The following is a 19,733-nucleotide window of genomic DNA, read 5'->3' on the forward strand; positions in this document are numbered from 1 at the left end:
ATAACACAACATAATGACCATAATGGCACAAATTAGAGTCCCAGAGGAGCTTATTTAAAGCTTCAAGCTTATAATAAGGCAAAAAAAAAAAAAAGAATCCAGAAAGTGAGATTGCAAACTGAAATTTGGTCCCACACTAGCTAATCTCTACTGAGTGACCAAATTAATTATGATTAATTAATTAAATTTCAATTTCTGTAATCCAGTTGTTTTATTTTAAATTTGCTAGAAAACTGCAAAATCAAGGCAAAACCTATGTAAGATTAACAGAAAATAAAACAGATCAGATTAAATTCTCTTTGACCATCTTAAAGTCAAGTTGATATTTAACATTATTTTAAGGTTAAGAACCTCATTCGTGCTGGTAGTTTGTGTGATACAATTTCAACATGATGGAGACATTCTGATTTGTAAATAGTTATAATAGTTTTCAGTGTAGCTGCTTGGAGTGATTATGAGCATGTTTAGTCGTGCTATTGTCTGTGTGTTATTTGAAGGAAAAAAAAACACACAACTGTTGAAAACTAAAATAAGAATTCGTTTAAGTGCTTCAGTTCATGCTCTGTACCTTATTCGTAAAAAAGTAACCTGGAGTAACAGGTCAATACCATGGTTGTATCAAAATATCTCTACCACATATCTCCCACTGAAGCTCCAGAAAGGAGGGTTTTCCCCAGATATGGCAACCTCGACAGAAAGGCACGCGATTTCTCTGGATTTCCTGTTTCCGGAATTCCGCACGGGCTGACTGGCTGTCGGCGAATGAAATAAACAAAGATCTACAAATCAGACTCCAACACCTCCTCCCCTCGTCTGCAAACATGGACAGTGGTGCGTATGTGTAAATATTGTCTCTCGCAGCTCGTAGGCGCAGGTGAGGGCTCCCCGCTTCACAAATGTTGATGTGAATGGAGTAGCATTGTGTATTTAACTAGCCCAAGCTGTTTACTACTACTACAGCTGAAAGAGACCAAGCAAAGGTGTGAAGTCGACTTTTAATAACTCTTGATCACTTATGCTCGAGTTAAATGAAACGAGTGACGCTTTGAATGGGATCAAATAAGTGTTTACGTGTAATTATTTGAAATGACGAGGTATGTTGTGTGAAAGATGAGCTGAACACCGGTAAAGAAACAATGAAAGCAGTCCAAGTCATTTCAGGCAGAATCTGACAGTGTCTTTGTGTCTTCAACTTTTGTGTGTCCCACTGACAAAAAGAAAGTCATACTTGTTGGTGTTTCTCAATATTCATGATTATGCAGTGCATCAGTGAAAGTTTAAATGTAGTTTCACTCTGCCACTGTCCATCCTGGTCTGTAAATTGAGAGCTCTTGTTTTGTGTTTGTTGCTCAGGTCTGAGTCTGGAGAAAGCATCAGCTTTTGTCAAGCGATTCCACTCAGAGACACGATATCTACTCGCCCAGAACGTCTCGACTTGCATTGATCCTTTAGAGGTGTGTCTGCACCGGCAGACGGTCCAAGACACAGTACACGTCTTCCAGCACAGCATTCCCACAGAGGGCAAACCTATCACCAACCAGAAAAACTCAGGTACCTCCACTGGAAAAGTGCATCACCAAAGTCTGTGAAAAGGGTCAAAATGCCTTAAAACAGGAACCTTTGTCAAGTAAAAAAAAAAAAAAAACAGTTTAAAGTACTGACCTCACTGTCTGTGCTTGTCTTTTTTTTTCCATCAGGGAGATGTTGGATCTTTTCATGCCTCAATGTCATGCGTCTTCCATTCATGAAGAAGTTTAACATTGAAGAATTTGAATTCAGTCAGTCTTATCTATTTTTCTGGGACAAGGTAAGCCAGTATTACCACTTGTTCTGGTTTGCTTTTGCTAAAACGACAGACTCTTGATCGTTTCATCTGAGAATTAATAGTATTTATTTGTACCAAGCCCTGAGGTTGTAATTCTGCTGTATTGTTTTTGCTGTCTATCGTTTAGTCTTATTGTGTTAATGGTAAAAGTGCACTAAATCCTCTTTTTGTGTGAGATGCATTGTGTTCCCTGGATGTTTGTGGCTCACTATGTCCACTCTTTGCCCCTTCACCTTGTTGCAACACATCCCCTGATCATGTGTATTTCTGTTTTTGGCTCAGGTGGAGAGATGCTATTACTTTCTGCATGCCTGTGTGGAGACAGCCCAGCGGAAGGAGTCAGTAGATGGCAGATTGGTTCAGTTCCTGCTATCAAATCCGACCAATGACGGCGGACAGTGGGATATGCTTGTTAACCTTATTGGTCAGTTAAGCTCTGTTGCATTGAATTAAACTCAAAGGGGAAGTATTTATTTTGTGAATTAAAAATTTAATTTGCATCTGTACACTTCATAATAAAAAAGTAATTCTATGAATTAAAATGAAACATTCAAGTTGCATTTAAACTTCTAATATGTTTTTCAGAAAAATATGGCGTTGTTCCTAAGAAGTGCTTCCCCGAGTCTCACAGCTCTGAGGCATCCCGTAGAATGAATGATATCCTCAATCACAAGGTCAGTTCGGAGTTCTGCTCAAAAAGCAACAATCAGTCTGCAGCCCCATGCATCCCTTCAAGCTTTCATGTTGACATTTACCGAACGAGGATTTAGTGGCTGCGTATGAGCTGGTGGCTCCATCACAGAAACGCTCTTTGAGTCATCGGCTGAGCAGAGGATGATGTCACTAAGGTCACTTCCCTTGTCTTTTAGATAAATGAGGAAGATGGCAGTTTCTGCCCACATGACATTTAATGAAGAGCTAAAACAAATATGAGATTTTGTGCCAGATTATATCATCTTATTTCAGTTATATTTAAATTCAGTTATTTGCCAAGGTAAAATTACACTTTTTTTTTTTTCATGTAATACTTCTATTTTAGTTTTTTCTCTCTAATTTCAACTACCCAAAACAATTTTTTTTTTGTTATCAATAGACTTTTTATTATTTTATTTTTATTAAATTTTAAGGTCAGAGTCATCTTCTAAAATTAGATACAGTGGTCTTTAAGATGTGTTATATCTAAGGAATTTTATAATTATATAATTACACATTATTGAGCATTATCTATTTTTATTTATTTAATTAGTATTGTGACTTGTAATCTGCATTTGTTTTTTTGTGTTGCAGTTGAGGGAATATTGTTTAAGGCTGAGGAACATGGTGGACAGGGAAGCCACTAAAACTGAGCTGTCTGACTCTGTAGACACCATGACTGAGGAGGTGAGTTTGTTTTTTGGAGCTTAACTGCCCTCTGTTTTATGACAATGGGATAGTTCAGCCTAAAAAAAACCACACAATTATAATAATATTTTACTCACCCTAATGTCATGACAAACCTGCACATTTGCAGGTCAATTGCATAATTAACAACATATTGATTTGATTTTCAATAATAATTATTTTGCATTAGAAATTGGATTCTTTTTTATTATTCTACATAAAATATAACACCAGATGAGTTTGGAATGACATGAGGATGACTAAAAAAATATAATCACATTTATTGGATAAAGGGGTGCGTTTCCCAAAAGCATCATTAGCTAACTATGCTCGAAAGTGCAATTAAATGGAATTATGCTAAAATACCATAGTTGCTTTTGGGAAAGGCACCCCAGAATGGTTACAGAATGGTGCTATTCTCATTGGCCTGTTGAAGGCACTGTTTGACTGCTTATCAAATCAACACTAGAGGTTGCCAGACAATATTGCAAGGTTATCTTTCACAGGCTTGGCTGCGAACCCTTGCATATTTTATGTAAGCAGAGAGAACTGTAAAATTGAGGACTCGGATGAGGACTCGGCTCACTTTTTATAATTATGGGATTTGCAACTGTTTGTTCCTTATCAGCAGTAGCCAGCTCTGAAAACCTCCCTGACATATCAGCTTTCAGAAACATAAAAGCTTTTTAGACACATTTGCATAATCAAAATAACAGAAAGGCAGCATGATCAGTTTCATAATTCAATCCATAAAAAGGTTAAAGTCATTTTTTTAATATAAAAATCAGAATAGTGTAAGATTTTTTAAAACGGGTATATAGTGAAAAATACAAAGTAAAAGTAAAAAAAGCCCTTTTTCTTAAAATACACATTCAATTGGGTGCAATAATCTATTTAAGCAATTTGAAATATTTAAAATTAAATAAAAAATGTTATTATACTGTTATTATTATATATTATAATGTAAATAAACAATAATCTATAAATATTAAATAGTCTCAGGAGCCTTTTGTATGTCATACTGTAAGTGATGTAATGACACAAGTACTGACATCTTGTAAATATCATAAGTGATTGATCTGACATCAATAATTGATCAATAGACATCAATTATTAAACTCCATTTAAACTGAGCAATAACATTGTCTACCAGCTATGAGCCAAATTGAACATGTTCAAAGTGTGTCCAGGTTTAGTCAGTACCTACTATGTGTAATATATCTTTTATATTTTTGCATGCATTGTTATGCGTGTGAGCGTAGGAGAGAGAAAGAGTGAGCTAGACAGAGAGAAAGAGCGATCGCCTGCAGGCCTTGATGACAGAATGTTCCACAAACATGATTGTTATCGCCCGGTGCCTGTCGTTGAGTGGTAAAGGCAATCTCACTGGCATTATTACTATACCTCCACCATCTGCAGAGGGACATGAGCTTGGAGATAGAGTTAATATCTCGCCCGTTTGGGCTTTTTCTTGTTTTTGACATGATGTTTTTTTGTCCACCTAGTGGTGGTTTGTTTTCTGTAGCACTGTAGCACGGTAGTTGGTGGGAAGTGGGTTTGTTTATTTAATAGGGACATTGTTAGATGTCGCTTTTATCCAATATCAAAATGATGGTGTGTTATGGTGGATGAGATCAAATGCTGGAAAGTCATATTATTTGCGTAACTGAGACTTGAGAAACAAGTCAAGTCTGAACTTGTATGAGAGTCAAAATCAGTTTGTATCTTTCCTCTTTTTAATCTTTCGTTTCCATTCATAATCACACTAGTAGATCAAGGGTGACTTTGTTTAACTGGACTTACTGATGTGTTGGCACTGCCAATATAATGAAGCTGCAGACTTAGAGCCTGAGCCTGCTGCATCTACAGTCCCGCACCCAGAGTCTCGCAATCTTAGCCTCCTCGTAAAATACGCACAAATTTGTCGATTTGTCTAAACCCCTGTGCCGGTTAGGTTTAGGGGCGGGGTTGGGTGTAGGTCATTCGTACAAATTCATGTGAATTGTGCAACTCGTAAAATACGTACGATTTGGCAAAAATCGTTTGAATTTTTACAAGTGTGGTCATATGAATTTGAACTAATTAGCCACCTCCTAAAATATGTATGAATTGTTGTGAGATTGGGTTGCAAGAGGTCTGAAAATGCTGGACTCTGTGTGCGGGACTGTAGATGCAGCAGGCTCGGAGACTAATCGGCACTGCTGGTCTGGACAATGTCACACTTTACAATCCCAGGACTGTATCTGACAGACTTTTGTGCTGCAGAACATGCCTTAAAGTGGCTCAAACAAACCACATCTTCATGTAGAGCAATCACTTTACAAAACCTTCAGAGTTTATCCACTAAAAAAAAAAATGTGTTTGTTTATAGAACACTTCCCAGCCATGCGTATAATTTCAGTTTATCTTACCTTTAGTTGTATAGCTTAATGCAATCATAGATTTCCAGCATGAATACTTAAAATGCTTCCTTAAAAAAAAAAAAAAATATATATATATATATATATATATATATATATATATATATATATATGTACATACACCCATATATATATATATATATATATATATATATATAATTTTTTTTTTTTTTTTTTTTAAGGAAGTATTTTAAGTATTCATGCTGGAAATCTATGATTGCATTAAGCTATATATATATATATATATATATATATATATATATATATATATATAATTTTTTTTTTTTTTTTTAAGTTTTTAACATGGTCCTTCATTTCAACATGGTCCTTCAGAATTCACTTTGAATATGCTAATTTGGTGATTGATAAACATTTCTTATTATCAATACTGAAGACAGTTGTTCTGCTAAATATTTTTGTAAATACCGAGATGCATCTTTTTTTAAGGATTTGTTTTTTAATCTAAGTTCATTATTTATTACAAATATTATTTTTAAGATGATAAATGTCTTTTCTGTCATATTTGATGAATTGAATGCATCCTTTCTGAATAAATTACTTTTCAGAGATCAAAAAAACTTAGTACATCAAACATCAAAAGCTCAAAGGAGTATGTTGATATAACGGCTTTATTCACAGATTCAACTCAACATGATTGTGTTATATAAACATTCTGTTCATCTGTCATATCTTAGTGTTTGTTTGCACATTCTAGAAGACATTGTGTATGTAGGATAAAGGAATCTGCAGTTTTGTTGTTTTTCTTTGGTTGAGGTCTGTTTCGTCACTGTGTTGTGGTTGTGGATAATTCTCTGCAAAGACGTACTTAAATTCTTGTTGTACTTTGTTTGCCTGAAAGGGCCAAATGTGATTCGTATTTACACAAAAAGTTCAAGTTAATTGATCAAATGTTTTTGTCATCTCTTCACAGCCTTTTAATGGGTCCTCCAGTCATGCGCTAAATTATATTTTTCCGCTTGCGTTGTGTAATTTTTGCCATGTAAAGAAAACAAAAAGGCCAATTATCGACACGCCACCCTTTGCTGAACTTCATTCTGTTTACTTCCTTGCAAAGCTGTGCTTGAGAAGCAGATGCAAATGAAAAAGATAAGATCAGCACTGTGGTCTCAGTACCAGAGTCTGGCATCCGTATAGAAAAGTGATGTTTATGATGAGGTCTTGTGACCTTCCCACAGGCAGCTGAATAATGCAATGTTGCATCTTCATAAATCCAGCCATTTGCATGGCTGATTGCTTGTACATGGATTACTTTGACGTGAGCCAGCCAGCTAGAGTGTGGCTTTCCTTGTCAACAAACCCCTATTTGCCATATTCATACCTGGAGCACCTTGTGCCCACACACTGGAGCAGGTGCTTTTGATCCATGATAAACCAGTATCCAGTGGCATTAGATAAGTCTGACCATGAGTGACCTGAACCTTTCCCATGCCAGTTCCACTCCATAAACTTTTTTTTGTTTTAGTTTTAATATTGTTTTTATTTTTATTTGACGTACTGTAAACTCGTGTGAAAGCGCACGACTCGTCGTCGCTTTGTCTCACGCACAAGGAGAGAGAGTTGATGCGCTACATTTAAACAATATTCTTTGTTGTATTTTCCTGTAAAAATAACGGCGTTCCTGTGGAATTCTTAAGCGAATTCTACAGGTTTTCCTGTAGTGGGCGGAACTAATGCGCAAACGGCAATCTCATTGGTTGGTTCTCACCTATTATCGTCACGTTTTTGATTTCAGCAAATCAGTTCAAGCAAACTCACAAAACCTGATTAATATTCATGAATCCAGCAGCTCATTAATCCTTAGTAATCCTTATTGCATTTTATAGATCTTATTAGTAGAATTCGTATAATTAATATCTTATCAGTATTTTTGTTAGTTTATTAAACACCACCAACAGTCCAGTTAAAATATTCTGTTAAAATTAATAATGTGCATTTAAACATGGTTATCAAGTTTTTCTAATCACTAAAGTTATATTATTAAATAATACTTGCTTATTATAATGCTTGACTAACTGATGTTAAGAGTGTACTTTCAGATATTTAAAAAAACTGTTCCATTTTACAAACCATATATATATATATATATATATATATATATATATATATATATATTTGTGTATGTGTATGTATGTATGTGTGTGTGTATCAGTCAGGTGAGTAAACAAATAAATGGCGATTCAAGCCAATGGCGATTCAATTGCCAATGTGTCTGTCAAGGGTTGCATCCATACACCTTGCTCTTGTTGAGTTGCTGTGACTCACAGATCCTGCATTATCCAAAGTCAAAGCATGACGGAATGGCCAGAGGAGATGAGATTTAGTGCTTTTGGACAAGACATTGTGTTTTTCTTAAGCAAAAGGTTTGCATTGTGCTGTGGCATGCTGATGTTCCTGGCCTGTGAGCCAGCTGCTCATCCCTGGTTGTGCCTCTCGACTCTTCCTGCTGCCCTGTGGCCACCCAGCCCCAGACAGGTGTTTCAATATTGACTCGCTGACTCCGTACTGACGTCAGTGAACTTCGGCTATTGTTTTGCACGAGCGGCACTTTTCAACCGGCCCCCCCCAAAAAAGGAGAAAACGGTCGCCCATGTTGTTTGGAAGGTCCTGCAAGTTTATCTAACTTGCCAAGGAGGAAAGAGGATGTGAGAGCGTGCGACGCAGAGGCTGTTTGTGTGGTTGGAGCATGTGTGTCCAGAGCCGGGTCAACATGGAGGAAAGAGGGCGCCACTGGTATTTACTCTCCCTCTGGGAAGACTGGATAGAGAAAACAAACTTTAATGCTTAATGGTTTTCTTTTTGGAATAGGGCTAGAATAGGGTGAAAGAGAAGATTGGTTACTTGGCTCTTCTGAAATCTCTCATCTACAGAGTAAATTAAATGGTCAAATCTGTCATATATTTCCCCTTAGTTTCATCTGTGGAACAAAAATTTTATTTTGCAAATGAAAGTGACTTATTTATACTGTGAAACTCTGAAAAGGATGAAAAGGCACCATTAGAAATAGCCATTATGAGTTTACTGAAGTTGTATGATAACTTTGTGATTAAAGACCAAAAGGTTTGGTTTTATGTTCTGTAAAGGCATTATCCATTTTATTTGTTTTGGTCTGTTAATTTTAAAAAAAGTTAATTTTATGGGAAATTAAGTGGGGAAAAATCTATTAAAATGTTTCTCTATACCATCTCAGAAATTTAAGCCATTATTCTCACATTTTTCTATTCAAATTTCATGAGCTCAAATGTCTTGGGTGTTTTGAATTTAGTATTTTCACTTCACTTTTATGCAGTTTTTTGTTTGTTTGTTTTATTTATTTATATCCTTTTTGCAGCTTGACTGTATAAATCACCATTCACTTTTGATGGAATAAAGAAGCTTTAACATTCTGCAATATCTCTCCTTCTTTGAAACAACATAAGGGGGAGTAAATATGTTTTTATTAGTCAGTGAAAAAAGCTTGAGGAGCCATAAATATGATTTTTTTTTTTTTTTTTTTTTTTTGACTTTTCTGTGAAGTCCAGACAAATGAAATCTCATATAGTGTAAATAAAGACAACCAGAATTCTCTTTAAAAGTCTGTTTGTGTGGTGCATGTCTTTGTTGATCCACTTATTTTTATATGCCAAAAGAAAAAAGACAGACACCTCTTATCTGTGCAGTTCCTTGCCTTCCTGCCTGTGAATTTAGATTGACCAAGAAGTACATATTATCATATTATCAAGATCTCTCAAGAAATCTGTGTTCAGATGTATAAAGCTCAGGCCGCGGTCAGGAGAGGGCAGGAAATTCTTGGGTTTGGAGTAACAAAGGCTAAGTTCTGAGAACTAGAAACAGTTGGAGTTCAGAATAAAGTGTACCAGAGTCAAACATTGGACGCCTCACACACTGTTTGTGTTCTTAGTGCTCATCTCAGCTACATCCCCTCAAAGCCAGAGCTTTCTCTAATGTGGTTTGTTTTGTTTAACCAGGTCTTATTTAAGATATCACATTCATATGTCATTCATCTTCAGAGTTCAAACATAATGCCAGCCTTAAATCAACCATTTTTTTATTTTGAATGCTTAATAGGAGCCATAAAACTTGAGAGTTTCCGCTATGTACACTACTGTTAAAAACTTTGGTGTCAATATGATATTTTTATTTCATTTCATTTAATGTCTTCAGGTGTTTCGAGTGGCCAGTGTTTGTCTGGGCAGTCCTCCAGACACCATCTGTTGGGAATACCGGGACAAGGACAAGAACTTCCACCGCATGGGCCCTTTAACTCCACTGGAGTTTTACACAAAGCACGTCAAGCCCCTCTATAATCTCCAGGACAAGGTAGGAGCAGCATAGGCTATGTCAGCTTCAGCATTATATGCCTTCAGTCTACTGTAGTCCTCACTCACAGGTTGTGTAATTTCTATGCAGATCTGCCTCGTTAACGACCCTCGGCCCCAAAACCCTTATGGAAATCTGTACACTGTGGAGTTTCTGGGAAACATGGTGGGTGGCCGCAGAACACTTTACAACAACCAGTCCATCGAGCTGCTCAAGAAAGCTGCTGCAGATTCCATCAAGAGTGGAGAGGTAAAATCAATTGGGTTCGAAGGGTTGCCATTTTAATAAGGCTGGTTTAGGGTCATGTGATCATCTTTGCAAAAGTTTAGAGATACTGAGCTATTTTTTCGTGGGACTACTTTTCTTAATACTAGTATGCTTTAAATTGATTTTAAAAAAAGACAGAAAATAGAGTTATTTTAAACTAGTAATAATATTTTCTACTGTACTTTTGAGCAAATGCAACTAAGCGTAAGAAACTTGACTGTTTGATTTCCAGATATTTAATCAGTATGAGACTTAATGACCCTTTTTACACCACTAAATTATACAATTATAAACTATTAACATATTTGTGTCACTTTCTGAGGATTACATGGCTATGTGTATTGATTTGGCATGCAAACATAAATTGTTCAGTACATTGCATTCTGTCTGGAATTTGAAAGTCTTGTTGTACATGTTGTGTAAAATGGTGGTTGTTGTAACCAACCCACAGAAAGTGGATTAATTGGTGTCCTTCTTGCTTTAGGCGGTGTGGTTCGGCTGTGACGTAGGCAAACATTTCCACAGCAAACTGGGCATCAATGATATGAATGTGTGAGTATTGCTTCTTCTGCCAGTTAAAAGGTAAGGCTTTTCTCAATGTGTTTTTGACACTAAGGATTCTCTGTATTTTTGTAGGTTTAACCATGACCTGGTGTTCGGCATCTCAGTGAAAAACTTGTCTAAGGCGGAAAGGTTGATCTATGGAGATTCCATGATGACCCATGCCATGAATCTGACTGCTGTTACTGACAAGGTATTGAGAGAACAGCACGCTTAAAAAAAATTGTCAGATATGCTTGGTTGGGATAGTAGAAGTTGAGCTAGTTATTTAAAGAGCACCATATCGCACAGGTCATGACCCTGAATGCTCATTAAACTGCTCTTACAGTCAGTGTGACCTCAAGTTTTTTCCTCCCTCTGCAGACATCCGGCCTGTTTAATTACAAGCAGTTTTTGAGGTTACTGTCTAATTTCCCTCACAACTCATCATATGCATTTCCAGAGTTCATTGTTGTCTTCTCTGGTACCCAGTGGGCAATACCAATGCGCTTTAAAGCAAAGGGCTTCTTCGCCCTGTTTTATTAATCAGTAAAACATAGCTTAGGTTTAAAAAGCAGCTAGACATCACATGGAAAAAACAAAAAAATAATACTTAAAATACCAAATTAATATTTCTGTTCAGCAAGGATTCATTAAATTAATCAAAAGTTCAAGGTTCAAGTTTATTGTATGCCTAAGGGGCAATTTTTTATGCAGCATAAAATCTGTGAACAACACACAACCATCATACTAAAAACAATCCATAAATAATACAAACAACACTCTCGCAGGTTTAAGAGTCTAACAGCAGTAGGAATAAAAGAAAATCCATACCGGTTACTCTTAAGTTTAGGCATAATATAACGTAACCCAGAAGGAAGCATTTTAAACTCATGAAACAGCGGATGAGTATGATCTTACAAGAAGAGTTTTGGCTTTCTGTAAGACAAACCGCTCAAAATGATCTGAGAACCCAGTCTGCTTAAAACCAATAATCTTACTTCCTTGGTTAACAATGCCATTCAATGAGATCCGATACTTTACATTTAGATTACCATACCAACAACACAGAGAGACAAAGTACAGATTCAATATAAGATCTGAAATACATGGTCATGAGAGTCCTGCTAATATTAAAAGTAGAAAGCCTCCGAAGACAGTGCAACCGTTGCTGGCCTTTTTTGCATAGTGCTTCGGCATGAAAATCAAAACTCAGTTTGTTGTCAATAATAAGCCCAAGATACTTATAAGTACTAGCCCATTCCACTGTTTGTCCTTTAACTATAGTTGGCTAGGCTGATGATGAATGACTGGATTTAAAGTCAATAGCCATATCTCTTGTCTTCTTTATATTCACACGCAAAAAGGAACTATCACACTATTATTCTATCACACGTTATAAAATCGTTCACTACTAGACCATGGCAGTTCTCATCCTTCCTCAGGAGACTGACAATAAAAAATTTCAACGAACCTGTCTGTGTGTTTACTTACACAATTATCAGTGTACAAAATGTAAAGCAAGGGTGGGAGAACACATCCCTGTGGAGAACCTGTAGACGTTATAAGGGCATCTGAAAATGTTCTATTTACTCTCACCCTCTGCCTTCTGTCACCTTAGAAAATCTAATAACCACCCCAATATCTTATAACCTATTTTAAACTCTGAAATTAGTTTCTTTGTTAAAACATGGGGCTGAATAGAAGTCTAACATGGGTTTTGGTCCATCCCTGACCAATTTCTCAAAGCCAAATGTCAAGGCGACAGGTCTAAAATCATTTAGACTCTTAGGATAACTTGTCTTCCCTACAGGCACAATTATAGCTTCTTTCCAAAGCTTAGGTATTTTTTGCAGATGGATTGACTTTTGGAATATGTTACAAAATACAGGGCCCAACTGATCTGCACATGTCTTTAATAAACGTCCCCCTATCTTATCTAGTCCAGAGACTTTCCCCACCTTGCTCTTTTTGTATAATATAATCCTGATTAAAAAATGTACACTCCATATTACACATCGTCTCATTCCGAAGAACATTCCTTACACTACTGAAATCCTCCACATCAAATATAGTATAAAAATTATTCAAATCTTGAGCCAACTTTATATCAGACTGATAACCAACAAATTGCATGGGAGTATTACTTTTACTCTTAGACCCTGTTATAGTGTGCATACTCTCCCAGGCAGAGCCGAGTCTATTCTGTCTAAGAACTTCCTCTACTTTGTCTTCGTAATTATTTTTGGCCTTCCTATTTTCATACTTTATTTGTTTTTGCAAATCATGATTCCTTTCCAAATCACCTGCATGAAATGCCTTATTCCTTTCATAAGTAACTTTATAGAGTTAGTAATCCATGGCTTTGTGTTAGCAAATGTTCGAACTGTTTTTTGAGGAATTAACATATCCTCACAAAAATGTATATAACTGCTTACAACATCTGTTTATTCATCAATATCAGAACAAGAGTTTTCAAAAGCCTCCCAGTTTGTGGAATCAAAACATCCTTGTAAATCTAAGGTTGAGTCTGCAGTCCATTTCCTAATAAGTTTGTTTTCCACTTTATACTTTTTTAAAACAGGAATTAAAACCACAGTACTATGAACAGACATACCCAATGGTGGGTTACTAACTGACTTGTATGCACCCCTGACAGAACCATAGCATAGATCTAGAGTTTTGTTAAATCGTGTTGCACAGGTAACATATTGTTGAAAGGTCCTTAAAGTATGTTTCAACGAGCAGTGATTAAAGGTAAAATTTGTAAGATATTTGCAGTAAAATATCCAAAAACCACTAGGCTAGTGTTATATATTTTGTCCAGCTGATTACTAACAATATCTCTAATGTTTTCAACTACTTGTAAATCATGAGAAAATTCCCATTCTAAACAGTGACACGGGGCAATGCAGTCACCTGTCAATGACATTAGTTATACTTTATTACCGCATTTACTGACGTAGAAACAACATGACAACAATGTCGTGGACTAATGCGGAAGCAGTTCCTTGTTTACTTCTTCTTGCACGTTTTATGGTGAATTGTGTTACTTATTTATGGAACATAATTACTGTTTACCGTCTACCGTCTTTATCTCACTTATGTTTTACTCGACAGGTGAGTTGTTTTGATTCATATCTTTACAGAAAACGTATGCTATTATATCGATCAATAAAATTAGTATTATGGGGCATACACGCCAAACGCAGGGCATCGTGTCTGATCCATAGTCTGATCGCGTCTTTGCATCCAATGTCTTGTGTGCAGAGCGTTTCTCTTACTACTGAACTGCACCACCTTTTATTTATATATAAGCAAACACCGCCTCCTTGACTTTTACCTGTAATCAATAAATCACGATCAGTTCGCAGAGGAGTCCCAAAGCCGTTGATGGTTAAAGCAGAGTCACTATCCTGAGGTTTCAGCCAAGTCTCTGTAAAGGCCAAAATGCACGCCTCTCTATAAGCATGTTGAACATGAACAGTGGCTTGCAGTTCATCAATTTTGTTCCTTAAAGACTGGGCATTTGCCATTATGATAGTCGGCAAGGGAGTCCTTCCAAGGTGCTGCTTCCTCAATCTTAACCTCACGCCGCCCTTCTTTCCTCTCTTCCGCAATTTCCATGTTTTAAATCCATCATTGTTCATGGTAACATCTTTCATAAAGCCACCATCGTTCACAAGATGTTGTGATCTTATTAGATCCACTGGCTATCGAACAAAATAAGGCCGATACCACTGAAGCAGAAATTCACGGCTATACTGGAGCCTTGTGGTAGATCTCACAGGTGTTATTTGAAGACACGAGACAAGCAGTAAAATCCACTTTAGGTTATTACCAGCAACTCCATCTTCCCTTGCCGCAAAATGATAGCTCATCAATTTACGTGTATAATTGCAACTTCAACTACCAAACAAACATTAAAACACAAAGCCGCATCCTCGCGCCACCAAAGTGACAGTTAATACATTTACAACATAATACAAATGTTCTAAATGCTATAAACTTATATTTCAAACCTTCACCTTTCTTTTGATCTTTCTATTCATTAAAGAATTCAGAAAACATTGTTTCCACAAACATATTAAGCAGCACTTATAAAAATAAATGTTTCTTTAGCAGAAAATCGGCATACAGACTGAAAATTAAGCTTTGCCATCACAGGAATAAATCACATTTTAAATGTATTTAAATATATTCAAATAGAAAAGTTATTTTAAATTATTATTTTAAATTATTATTTTAAATTATATTTTTGATCAAATAAATGCAGCTTGGCGAGCAAAGGAGGCGCCTTTCAAAAACATAAAATCTTACCAACCCTGAACATTTGAACAGTATATCAAGCTTTGTGAACTTAAAACCTTTCGGTTATGAGTCCACATCTCTATCCCCTACCTACACTGTTGTCTTGTGTATGGGACAGACTTTCACTCTCTGTTGCATCACTTCTGTCTCTTGACCACAGAATGGAAAGGAGGGACGGTATGAGAAGTGGCGAGTGGAGAACTCGTGGGGAGACGACCGTGGGAATAAAGGTGAGGGGTTACCATCTGTTTGCTGCTTATATATGCTTCCTAATTTACAGGTATTTGCAGTAGGATTACCTCTTGAGGCTCCTTAGTCCACTCTTCAATGACTTAATTAAACTTATTTCTGAGAGCACCAGGAGTCGGATATTTGATTTAGCATAGGGTCTCTGTTGGGCCTCTCTGGATTTAGAGGTTTAGAGCGTGCTTTGTGTGTTATTCAGGCCGGACACATCTGTAGACCCGCTCACAGCCGGACCTCATGTCCATACCCAATGTCTTATTTAAAACAGATGCTACATTTAGGGGCTGTTTAATTAGCTTTGTTTGCCTGGAGAAAGAGAAAACTGCTGTTTTCTTTCTGCTTCCATAGACATGAATTCCTCAGAAGATTATTGAGGGATTTTGGCCTGCTCGTTTTTCATAGAAAATGATTCCTTGCAGATTGCTTCATCTGTGCATTTAGGAAGTTCAAAGTTTGCCTTAAAGGTGAATCGTGCCATTTTTTTTCTCCATGTTAAAATACTTTCTTTTGTTCGTTTAATGAGAAGCGAAGGTATTCATAGGTCAGTTTCCTCAAAATGTGTAAATGCTGTGGTTCTGTGGTGTTTCTAAGGCAAGCATTGCTATTTCTGTTGCACATATACTAACGTCAGTAAATTTTGCATAAAGCGCTGCTTTAATTTAATTTAGAGAGAGATGTGCAGATGCAACAAGCAGGTAACTGACACACAACTGTCATCTCTCTTGATCAATCGATAATTAATTGAAATACATGCTATAATTTATTTATATAAATGTGGTCTTATCGCACTATTTCATCTCTTTGTCTTATTTGAAGCTGCCAGAATGCTAGTGCTAACTATTTGTCAAAAATAACTAATTTTTACCCATTCTGTCAAATATGGCACTGCAAAGAGCATTACGTTAAAAGTTTTAACTTGTCTATAACTTGGCAAATGACCATGGAATTAGCGGGATAATCAAAGCCTAGCCATGCCTGCAGGTCGTGCATTAAAATCCTTTATTGCACAGCTAGCCGTTGATAATCCCTTACATATTTGACACAGTAAGCAACTGCCCTATAAATGCCCTAGCAACCACTAAAAACACCTTAGCAATGACCAGAACACTCCACCAATGCCAACTCCAACGTCACACTAATAGTGCAGTAGTTAGATGCTTCACCTTTAACACACTTATTTTAGTAGAAACATCTGCAAGTGTTGTAAAAATATCAGCCTTACTGCGCACGGTGAATTAATGAATGATGGATCGCATCTTATCACAGCTATTTATAAATTCCAAACATCACAGCTGCAGACAAATCAGGACTTTTTGTGGTTTTCCAGCAACATTGTTTGACAGCTAGACGAGGAGAGGAATTAGAAAAATGTGTTGTTGAGGTCGAAGGGGTTAAGGGCTCTCAAATTGTTCATAACAGTTGTTTCCCCTGAAGATTAGACGGTAATGTGATATACTCAGGGGGGCCGGATAAACGTTCTGGAGGAATACAGGCTTCAGGCATGTAAGATGGCTTGTAAGATTGATTATTCCTGCCTCTTTCTGCATATTGTGGCCCAAACAAGAGGTTGAAAAGGGGTAATTGTGTAACCGATTTTGACAGATTATTTATAATGCGGTCAGCGGCTCACTGGAGGCCCTGAAGCTGGTAGATTTTATGGATGATGAATTGAAGGATAAATATTCTCTCAGATATGTTGTGCCCCCCTGGAATGGACGATTTTTTTTTACAAAGACTGTCAGCTGCCCAAATAAACTTGATGTTTTATAGCAAAAATCTGTTCGTTTTTCAGATTCAGAACTGTTTGTCTCTGAGCCTTCTCCCAGTCTCATTAAAAGTCTGTTCTCATCCAAGAATTATGCCCCATTTGTACACACTTAGACTACTTAGAAAAATCACACTTTGATAACCCCAAGCATTGTGCTGACGTGCTAATGCACAGAAATCCAACCTGGAAATCCAAGCTCTACTGCTCCATTTGTTCTCAGGATGTTCTGCTCTGTTTCACTTGGCACTTCTCTTCTGTTCGATGGCCCGGTTTGATTCGTATTAGTCAACCGGTCATGGCCCAGGAGTAAACATTGTGTGAAACAAACCTTATCATCATCTACTTCCTGCTTTTAACAGGGCAAGACATTCCTGATGTCAAGTTTTGTACTTTCTTGAGGTGATTAAGAGAGGAACAGGCTTTAACGCGGGCCACTGTTTGACACCATTGGTTCGTGACACACCCTGAAAGAAAAATATTGTTAAAATGTGTGTTTTTGCTTGTTTTAAAATCAGACTTTTTCAGTTTTGAGAAGTTAGACAGGTGATCTAGACGAGGTGTGGCTCGTTCCCTCCATGCGAACAATGGAGAAAGTGCGGTGCTAATAGGATTTCATTTGACATCAGATTTGGCAGCGTTAAACACCATTTGCTGTTGAAGTTTTTCTCACAAGCCTAATCGGATTTCAAGCGTGTGATGAAAAACCCTGTCTCACGAGGCAGGCACTAAATCGGACATCTCTCAGGCCTGGATGATATATAGCGTCATATAGTGCTTGATTACACATTTAATTAGCGGATTGTGCTCTGTTCAAACCTAGTGAGCTAAGCTGAAGTTTCTCATAAGAGTTTCTGCTGCAGCAGATTAAATGGTGTTCTACTTCTCTTTCCCGCTATCTTTCTTTTGCTCATCTCTCATTTTACCCGTTTATCTCTGTCTGTTGTCTGTGCCTCATGTCTGCCTCTTCCCGCAGGATATCTGATCATGACAGACGAGTGGTTTTCTGAGTATGTGTACGAGGTGGTGGTGGATAAGAATTTCCTCTCTCCTGAAGTGCTGGACGTCATGCAGCAGGACCCCATCGTCCTCCCGGCCTGGGACCCCATGGGAGCCCTGGCATAACCATGGGAGCTGAAGGAACTGGTCTCAGCCCAGTCTCATTGACTCTGCCTCCAACTGTTTTTACCCTAGTACAATCTCTCACAAAAAGCCTACTCTAGATATAAAAAAAAAAAGAATAAAAGGTTTTTATTTTTATTTATTTTTATCACTGTAGTCTGAGTGTTGAATCATTTTGAATCACTTCATCAAGTTTGGGGTCAGGTTCTTTTTTTTTCTTTTTTTTGTGGTTTTATTCTGCATGGATGCATAAAATTTATAAAGTTAAACTTGCATTGCAAAAACAGTTTCTGGAAGAAATGTATCATAGTTTTTTACAGAAAGCAGCACAACTGTTCTCAACATTGATAATAAGAAATGTTTCTTGAGCACCAAGTCTGCACATGAGAATGATTTCTGAAGGATCATGTGACACTGAAAAATGGAGTAATGATGCTGAAAATTCAATTTAGCCTTCACAGGAATAAATGATATTTTTCAAATATATTGAAATAGAAAAAAAGTGATGTTGCATTGGAATAATCTCTCAACATTAATGTTTTTACTGTAATTTTGATCAAATAATTGCAGCCTTGGTGAGCATATGATATGAAGCTTTATCTTTATTTTTTATCTTACCTACCCCAAACTTTTAAACAGTAGTGTAGATATTTTTTAATTGCCATCATTTAAGAAAGATCCTTTATTTATGTTTTGTAGTACATAAACCAACGATTAGTGGGTCATGTGCTAGAATTTCATTACAACAGCATCCTAAATGCAGCGGTCACCACCAACAGGATTATCTCTGATCCCATTGGAAGGCTCCCAACACAACATATGCTAAATCATGGCTTGAGATCTGTGACTTTATCTGGTGGAGTTCAGAACGTGCCTGATGTTGCGTCTGCACCTCCTTAAGTATTCCGTTTTAAAGCTATCTTATCTCTGCTGATCTTTATTTTAGTCTGAGTGTAAGATCAGACAGTTTTAAGGGGCATAAAAGATCGATTTGTAATTAAACTTGAATTGAGTTGAGTCAGCTTGATCTGTGTTAAATCTAATTAAAAGGAGTTAATTCCCATTAATTACACACACACAGGAGTGTGTATGAAGGAATAAAGATTAAGGAGTACATCCTCCAGCGTTATTTGTTTTGAATTTTGTTTAACTGATATTTTGAAATGTCTTTTTCATTTTAGATTAGTTTTTCTTTATTTGTTTAGTTTATTAGCTTTGGCTCTCAGTTCTAGTTTATTTTTTTAATGTTAAGTTTTTGATACATTTTAAATATTAAAAATATTTTATACACACTGTATATAGAATTTGGTATTTAATATTTAGGGTATTATTTTAATATATTTAATATAAAGCTGTGTTTTAGGGCTGCAGAAGATAACACATTAACTGATCATTTCAGTATGTTTTATATGATCAGTTTTCTTAAGGCTGGCTAGTTTTAGAAGCATTTTGATGATTAATGTTAATAATTAGGGTTTAAAAATTGATCATGTACAGATTATCATTTCATGCTATTTCA

The 19,733-nt window shown here is 36.6% G+C and overlaps 1 protein-coding gene across 4 annotated transcripts; it reads left to right on the forward strand.

The window, feature by feature from the left end:
- The first annotated feature begins 673 nt into the window (after window positions 1-673).
- LOC128029519 (bleomycin hydrolase) lies at window positions 674-19,231 on the forward strand. Of its 4 annotated transcripts, none has more exons than XM_052617337.1 (12): window positions 674-831; window positions 1,354-1,551; window positions 1,698-1,807; window positions 2,108-2,249; window positions 2,411-2,499; window positions 3,113-3,205; window positions 9,808-9,963; window positions 10,054-10,212; window positions 10,715-10,782; window positions 10,867-10,984; window positions 15,242-15,311; window positions 18,069-19,231. In XM_052617337.1, exons 1-12 carry the CDS (start codon window positions 822-824, stop codon window positions 18,215-18,217), a joined length of 1,362 nt encoding a protein of 453 aa, XP_052473297.1. In that variant the 5' UTR covers window positions 674-821; the 3' UTR covers window positions 18,218-19,231. The 4 variants fall into 4 exon arrangements, with proteins under 4 accessions (XP_052473297.1, XP_052473296.1, XP_052473299.1 ...); XM_052617336.1 differs by having other exon boundaries at window positions 720-874; XM_052617339.1 differs by lacking the exon at window positions 674-831 and adding an exon at window positions 832-980 and having other exon boundaries at window positions 1,354-1,594.
- Window positions 19,232-19,733: the final 502 nt, after the last annotated feature.

This window comes from Carassius gibelio, chromosome A15 (assembly GCF_023724105.1).
Source record: "Carassius gibelio isolate Cgi1373 ecotype wild population from Czech Republic chromosome A15, carGib1.2-hapl.c, whole genome shotgun sequence".
NCBI classification, from domain to species: domain Eukaryota; kingdom Metazoa; phylum Chordata; class Actinopteri; order Cypriniformes; family Cyprinidae; genus Carassius; species Carassius gibelio.

Excerpts from the sequence above, each read along its gene's own strand:
- LOC128029519 (XM_052617336.1), top strand. The coding sequence starts at position 838 with ATGTGTAAATATTGTCTCTCGCAGCTCGTAGGCGCAG. Across the intron at positions 2,500-3,112 it reads ATGATATCCTCAATCACAAG|TTGAGGGAATATTGTTTAAG; the intron begins GTCAGTTCGGAG and ends TTTGTGTTGCAG. Across the intron at positions 3,206-9,807 it reads TAGACACCATGACTGAGGAG|GTGTTTCGAGTGGCCAGTGT; the intron begins GTGAGTTTGTTT and ends TAATGTCTTCAG.